The 8,194-nt window shown below is 43.5% G+C and overlaps 1 protein-coding gene across 1 annotated transcript in view; it reads left to right on the top strand.

Annotated features, from left to right (window-relative positions):
- The first annotated feature begins 1,198 nt into the window (after positions 1–1,198).
- The window catches only part of S100A11 (S100 calcium binding protein A11), a 30,795-nt gene continuing 23,799 nt past the window's right edge, over positions 1,199–8,194 (top strand). The window contains exon 1 of the mRNA XM_038562417.1: positions 1,199–1,316. Coding sequence (XP_038418345.1) covers positions 1,199–1,316 — 118 coding nt within the window. The remainder of the gene's footprint in view (positions 1,317–8,194) is intronic.

The following is an 8,194-nucleotide window of genomic DNA, read 5'->3' as shown; positions in this document are numbered from 1 at the left end:
AAACATTTAATAAAGCTACAAGAATAGGTGATATCCTCTTTTCATGCCTCGTGCAGCCATGTCTCATGGTCCCAAGAAACATCTGAAGCATGTAGCAGCTCCAAAGCATTGGATGCTGGATAAACTCACCGGTGTGTTTGCCCCTTGCCCATCTACTTGGCCCATGTAATTCAAACCTGTGTTTCTCAAGGGTCAACTGTACTTGCCCTCCAGAGTTGGCTGTGATCACATACAGAACGATAGATACTGAAATGAACTACAGATTCATTTCTCTTTTTTTTTATTTTTCTATTGGAGTTCAATTTGCCAACACATAGCATAACACCCAGTGCTCATCCCATCAAGTGCCCCCCTCAGTGCCCATCATCCAGTCACACACACACACACACACACACCCGCCCACCTCCCTTTCTACCACCCCTTGTTCCTTTCCCAGAGTTAGGAGTCTCTCATGTTACAGATTCATTTCATGTGTAGTGGATACTCTCCTTCACATCCAGGAGATTTTGCAGATGAAAGCCACATTCTAAGACCTATTTATTGACATTAAAACAATTTCGAGATTCAGATGTATCTTAAAATTGAAATGCATATGTAGCATAGTGCTATCTCTGCGCCCCCCCCCCCCAAAAAAAATGCTGCTTTTTAATCAATGGTTCCTCTTAAAATCACAGTGTCATAGAATAATGGAAGTGAAACACCACCCATCCAGAAAGCATCTGGATTTAAGAATTGTGTAGCACGCTCTGCTCTACAACCCTAGGTGCTGCTGAACCTAAGGGGAGGATCCCCTGTCCATCTGATGTTCCAAGAAAGAACAGAAGATGTTGACTGCTCACTGTCAGCCCAGGGCCAGGACAGCAAAGCGAGGAGGCTCCATTTCCTCTTGCGTAATGATGGGCCCACCGGGGACATTGCAGGCAGTCACCACAAGGTGGCGCACAAGCACCAGGCGTGAAGTTCCATCCGGCCGCTGCAGGGATGTGGTCCTTTTTTTTTTTTTTTTTTTATCACTTTTGTACTCTACTTTATTGCACTTATTAATTTTTCATAAACACATTGCTGCAATTATTAGGGAGGCTGACAGCTGCCCCCCTTCCCCCGCCTCTCCCCCGCCCCGCTATGTGATTAGTTTTTAGAATTATTTTTAAATTTTTTTATTGGAGTTGGATTTCCCAACATATAGTGGTCGTTTGTGATGACCGTTTGGGAGCATCTAACTGGCTATGCTGTGGCTGATCCTACTGAGCCAGGTGAAGACGAAGACTCCGTGGAGCAGCAGCTGGAGGATTTGGGCAGCATGAACAGGGAAAGAAGTGAGGAGTCACTCATTAGAGTAACAATATCTATTGAAAAATAGTGAAACGGAATAAAGGGGAAAGGAGAAAAAAATGAATGGGAAATATCAGAAAGGGAGACAGAACATGAGAGACTCCTAACTCTGGGAAACGAACTAGGGGGGAAGTGGGCAGGGGGTGGGGGTGACTGGGTAACGGGCACTGAGGGGGGCACTTGACGGGATGAGCACCAGGTGTTATTCTATATGTTGGCAAATTGAACACCAATAAAAAATGAATTTATCCAAAGCCAACTATACTTTAAATGTCACCACCCAGAGCAGCCCGGGTGGCTCAGCAATTCAGCGCCGCCTTCAGCCCAGGGCCTGATCCTGGAGACCCGGGATTGAGTCCCACATCAGGCTCCCTGCATGGAGCCTGCTTCTCCCTCTGCCTGTGTCTCTGCCTCTCTCTCTCCTCTCTGTGTTTCTCATGAATAAATAAATAAAATCCTTAAAATAAATAAATAAATAAATAAATAAATAAATAAATAAATAAATAAATTTCCACCACCCAGAAGAGGCCCCATGCCAGCCACCCTGAGGAAAAACATAGGAAGAAAGGAAGGAAAGAACAGAATGGTAACTACGAATAACCTGATCTTCCATTAATGGAGTTGTGCAGTGCAGTGCTAATAGGTAGCTACTCATCTGCTAATGACCACAGCTGTTGACTAGGACTGGCTTCCAATCCTGTCTGCAGCTTACTAAGTGCTAGAAATAAATACCCTGCACCCACCCCATGCTACAAGGACAGGCTCAGGGATGTTCATAAAAAGGGAGGGGCTTGTATTATAAAACCAAATGTCTCTTCAGGCTGAAACTGTAAAGAAAAATGTCTTGGTGTTAGTTCAAGGTGGAAGGCAAGACCCAAAGGGTGCACACAAGTGAAATTTATTTTTAAAAGGGGGGGGAGGAGGTGTGCTGGCAAGCTGTTAGTCAGGAAACGAGGAATCTGGGTTGTTCCAGGAGAGAAGAGAAAGAGTGAGGAGGGGTCCATGAATGGTAGAAGGCTGTATGGAAGGTGATTTAACCCTGCCCAGGACCCCCAAATCCTTAAAAAAAAAAAAAAAAAAAAAAAATCAAGATGCTGTGTAACTGGTTTTTTGGTGGAAATCTGAGAAGAGGCTGAATTATCCATGTCAAGAAGGCTGAAATCCAATGCAGGCATAAGGCAAGAATGTGAGCCCCTCCGAGATGCACCAAAATCACCAGTTTTGAGATTTCTGCTGGCCAAGATTTAGTGTAGGGATAGTTCCAGTTAGTTTTATTGAGTCTTTAGAGTCAACGTGAGTAAGGAATAGACAGAGCTAGGTAGGGAGAGATAGGGAGGGGGCTATGGAATCAGGCTCACAAAACAAAGTCCCAAAAATGCTGAGATGTAAGGAAACCAGAAATAAGGGAACAAACCAGACCACCCTGCCCTAGGTATGGGTAGAAAAGATATTTTTTATGACAGTCGTTTGTGATCAACAAAGAATAACCAGACCCAAAAGGAAGCCATTAAAGATGGTATCACCAGTCCTTACTCAAACCAGGACATCACAAAAATGATAAAGCCACAGGCTCCCTGGTCAGTTTTAAAGACTGTCAGTTTGGGGCTCAAGCTGGCAACGCTGTTGGGACTCTGATGAGGAAACAGAGGACTACCTGAGGACAAAGCACATTGACAAGTCCTTGAAACAGGCAGAGGGACCTTCCTCTACAGACCCAACTGCCTCCTCGATGTTCATACTTTGCAAAGGGCAGAAGGCAATCTTAGCCCAACCCCCAGGAGCCTGTAAGTCTACTTTAACATATAAAAATTCCTTTAGAAATTTCCTGTATCTCTAAACCCCCAAGATATGTGTTGGGAATCATCCCCCAAGCAAATGTCCCACCGACATACATCTGAAGGGTCTCATGACTCAGGTTTTATTAGACAGTAACGAGTGACCTTTTCCCAACAATAGCTGGCCCCTCAGGGTCCTGGAAACCTTGCTTCCAAAATTCCTTAGAGAGGATGCTATCCTCAAACCCCTCCCAACCCCCAGTTGTAATCAGCCGCCCCTCACAGGCCTAGGGCAGCAGCTCTTCCTGCCCACGGATCCTGTCCCCAGGCTTTAATAAAACCTCCATTTTGCACCAAAGATGTCTCAAGAATTCTTTTCTGGTCGTTGGCTTTGGACCTCACCTATATTCCAAAACTTCATCAACCCCTCTACTTCTGAGAGCTTTCTCTGTACCCTTCTATCACTTTACTTACTCTCCATTGTCCACAAGATTCATTCTTTGAGTCCATGAGACAAGAACCTAGCTCTCTCACTTCAATAGAATCTCTGTCTGACCTATGGGCAACATATGTTATGAGCTTTTGCAAACTCTCATTGCCCTTGACTCTATACTTTAAGCCAGCTTGACCTTGCTGTTGACCAAACACCCAACAGCACCAAGAAAACACAGAACAGCACCATGGACATTAATTGATAGATATATCTAGGACCTTCCTCACTGCTTCCATTCTGGTACAGGTCCTTCTGTCTGCTGACCTTCAGTTTGATCCCTAGTTTCAAAGCTTCCCTATCCCTTAAGGAGTGGTATTTTCTTTAGCTCTGGCTGCAATAGTCCCCAAGCAATTCAAATTCAACCTTCTGGTTCATTCTCTCAAATACCTAGTATAGCTTAACCACCTTACCTTGAGGGAGACCTAACTCCTACAACCCACATGAAGTGAAGAAGGGAGTTGTGACCCTATAAAATGCTATTCCTGTAAGTCACACCAAAGATTCTCATGGTGGGCGCTAGGACCACCTACCCCATAATCCCTTGGTTGGTGAGACTCATTAAAATGCAGATTTGTCAGAGGACAAACATTATATGGTCTCATTAATTTGGGGAATATAAAAAATAGTGAAAGGGAATAAAGGGGAAAGGAGAAAAAATGAGTGGGAAATATCAGAAAGGGAGACAGAACATGAGAGACTCCTAACTCTGGGAAACGAACTAGGGGGGGTGGAAAGGGAAGTGCGCAGGGGGTGGGGGTGACTGGGTGGTGGACACTGAGGTGGGCACTTGACGGGATGAACACTGGGTGTTATTCTGTATGTTGACAAATTGAACACCAATAAAAAATAAATTTATTTTAAAAAATGCAGATTTGTAACCTCTTGAATTAGAATCTCTGAATATGGAGCCCAAGAATTTCAACTATTAACAAGTTCCCAAGGTAAGTCTTACACATTTAAGTTGGAGAATTAGACAAATGTAATATTTAGAACTACTATGACATAATATAAAATAATAATATTTAAGAAGTAAATAAATGTAACATAGTTTAGTGTTGAAACTTTCATAGTATTGGATGCTCTTGACCAACTATAACCTCTGATCAAATAAACTCCAACTATATTATGCTATCATTAAAAACTATAAGGGGATCCCTGGGTGGCTCAGAGGTTTGGTGCCTGCCTTCGGCCCAGGGCATGATCCTGGAGTCCCAGGATCGAGTCCCACGTCGGGCTCCGTGCATAGAGCCTGCTTCTCCCTCTGCCTGTGTCTCTGCCTCTCTCTCTCTCTCTCTCTCTCTCTCTCTGTCTCTTGTGAATAAATAAATACAATCTTTTAAAAATAAATAAATACATACATACATACATACAATAAGGTAAAGACTAATTGATGACATGAAAAGGTATCTACAATGTTTAGTTTGTTACAATAGTCAAGTCTTATTCCACTCAAGTAAAATACAAATATTTATAACATAGAACATGGGGTACCTAGGTGGCTCAGTTAGTTAAGCATCTGACACTTGATTTCGGCTCAGGTCATGATTTCAAGGTCATGAGATTGAGCCTCATGTTGTCTCCACACTCAGCTCGGGGTCAGCTTGTCCCTCTCTCTCTCTACTCCTCCTGCTCATGTTCTCTCTCTCCCTCTCTCTCAAATAAATAAAAAAAATTTTTTTAATCTTTTAAATCTTTTTAAAAGGATTTTATTTATTTATTTGAGAGAGAGAGAGAACATATGAACACGAACGGGAGGAGGGGCAGAGGGAGAAGCAGACTCCCTGCTGAGCAGGGAGCCAGTCATGGGGTCCATCCCAGGACCCTGGGATCATGGCCTGAGACAGAGGCAGATGCTTAACCAACTGAGCCACTCAGGTGCCTCAATAAAATCTTTACCAAAAAAAAAGAACACAAGTCAGGAAGAATGTATACTGAAAAATTAATCAGGATGATAGAACTCTACGTTTTCTTACTCTCTTCCTTTCTTTCTTTTTTATTTTTTTGCCTATCTGTAATTTCTAATTTTTTGCAACATATGCAAATACATGTGTATGATGTGATCTCTGTGAAAACAGAGACTTTGCTTTGTTTCCTGCTAAACCTTTACACCTTGAAGAGTGTCTGGTATAGGAAAGCTTGCAATAAGCATATGTTGAATAAATAAATGTTAAATATTATTAAATAAAAATAATAAATAAATATTAAAGGGAAATCACAGATGTGATTCTGAACACCAGTAGACTGTGGTATAAATAAGCGGCTTTGGCTGAAGGTGTTTGCTATGTGCTAGATGAGTTTGCAACGCTAGACTTAAACGGTGATGTTGCTTATATATTTATGGTTGAGTCTTTAACATATATTCAACATATGTGGCAATATGAATAGCCTTTAACATTTATTGTGTCATCCAACATTTGCAAAGCCCCTTACTATAGGTAACTGTGAAAGTCGTCACCCTATATGACATCTACTGCAACATGGCAGGTGAGAGGCACCTAGTAACTGTCAAGAGAATACAACCAGAGAATGGCCAGCTGTAATACTGAGAACTCCAGATGCTGATCCAGCAGTGTAGAGTGCCCCTGATATTAGGACCCAAAGAGGGAAGGAGGATGCCTTATTCCTAGCACTTAGCACAATGAAGAGCACATTGCAGGGCTCAGTAAATGGATGTTGAATTTCCCAGACTTCAGGAGACACGAATCATGGTTGGAATAGGGATGAGCACACTCTCGTCAGAAATAAACTAAGCAGAGCTGTGAGCGGGGAGGAGGCACGGTGCTGGGCTACAAGACAGCTTCATGAGCATCTCTAAGACCATGGATAGAGACAGCGAGGGAGCACTGGGGGAAGGCAAAGGTGCAAGAGGACCAGACGGAATGTGTTAGAACATGCCAGAGGTTCCCCGGCATGGTGGAGAGTATGCGTGAGCATTCCTGAAGCAGACTGCACACATATCACATCAGGGCACCAACAGGCTGTGACAAGGGGCAGCATAGCAGCATGGCAAGGCTTCAGGGCCAACTGCACGTTGCCCCTTTTTGGCTTTGTGAAATTTTTTTTAACTCTTTGAGCCTTTGTTTCTTCATCTTTATCAAGGGGCTTTAAATGCGTCCCTCACAAGTTTATTGTGAGGATTAGAGAAAATGTATATTATAGAAGGCCAGAGGGGCAGCCCCAGTGGCTCAGTGGTTTAGCGCCACCTTCAGCCCCGGGCGTGATCCTGGGGACCCGGGATCGAGTCCCACGTCAGAATCCCTGCATGGAGCCTGCTTCTCCCTCTGCCTGTGTCTGTGCCTCTCTCTCTCTCTCTCTCTCATAATCTCATTAATCTCATGATTAAATAAATAAAATCTTTAAAAAAAAAAAAAAAGCCCAGAGCAGGCTGCCCCAAAATGCACCACAGTGGCATGCTGATTATTTTGAACTGGAGCCACTTGGGAAGCAGCCAGTGCAGGGACGCTCAAACCCTCCTCTGACTCCCTGAAAGCAGGAAACACATCTCCCACACGAAAGGTACCCTCCCTGTACTGGGAAGTAGAAACACATCCCTCTCACCAGAGATAGGAACCTTAAAATTGGAAAAGCTGTAGAAATAAAAACCTTGTTAATTTTTTACTAATCTAGGGAACCCTGGGTGGCGCAGCGGTTTAGCGCCTGCCTTTGGCCCAGGGTGCAATCCTGGAGACCCGGGGTCGAGTCCCACGTCGGGCTCCCAGTGCATAGAGCCTGCTTCTCCCTCTGCCTATGTCTCTGCCTCTCTCTCTCTCTCTGTGACTATCATAAATAAATAAAAATTTAAAAAAAATTTTTTTTACTAATCTATCTCAGCCCAAATTCTGTTTAGAATTCTTTGCTAATTAAAGCTTGCAGGGACACTTGTCTGGTTCAGCGGTTGAGCATCCGCCTTCAGCTTAGGGTGTGATCCCGGGTCCTGGGATCAAGTCCCACATCAAGCTCCCTGCATGGAGCCTGCTTCTCCCTCTAACTATGCCTCTGCCTCTCTCTCTGTCTCTCTCATGAATAAATAAATTTTTTTTAAAAAAAAGCTTGCAAATATCTGTTTTCCTTATCCTTTATTGCCTCTTCATCTGAAAGATATGAAAACTGCCTGCCTTGCTTATTTCTTTGGGTCCCAATTTCATTATTGGGCCTTCGTGCACACATAATAAAACTTTGGGTTTTTTCTCCTGTTAATTGTCTCATGTCAATTTAGTTCCCAGTCCAACTGGAAGACCTGGAAGGGTAGAGAATGAATTCTCCTCACAATATAAAATATTGATCCAGGGCAGGGATTTTCCTGGCACACAGTAAGTGCTGAATACATAGCCACAACATCATGGCAGGCATGGGGCAGTGGGGGCGGATTCCAGATGGATTTGAACCACATGTTCAAAGGCCCACAAATCCCATGGCTGTGTGACTTCTGTGCGGGCAGCCTGCTAAAAGCACAGTGTGTGGGAAGGGTTTGATGTCCCCTGTTCTTCCAATCTCTCAAGATGAAGAAAATACTATAGAAGATAGAAGACAGAAGTCAATGATGCTGTGAAAGTGATGGAAACTTAGAGAGAAGCAATAATACCATCCTGCTTTT

Source organism: Canis lupus, chromosome 17 (genome assembly GCF_011100685.1).
Source record: "Canis lupus familiaris isolate Mischka breed German Shepherd chromosome 17, alternate assembly UU_Cfam_GSD_1.0, whole genome shotgun sequence".
NCBI lineage: Eukaryota > Metazoa > Chordata > Mammalia > Carnivora > Canidae > Canis > Canis lupus.
Note: the sequence above shows the minus strand (reverse complement) of the source record. Positions and strands in the feature narration are given on the sequence as shown.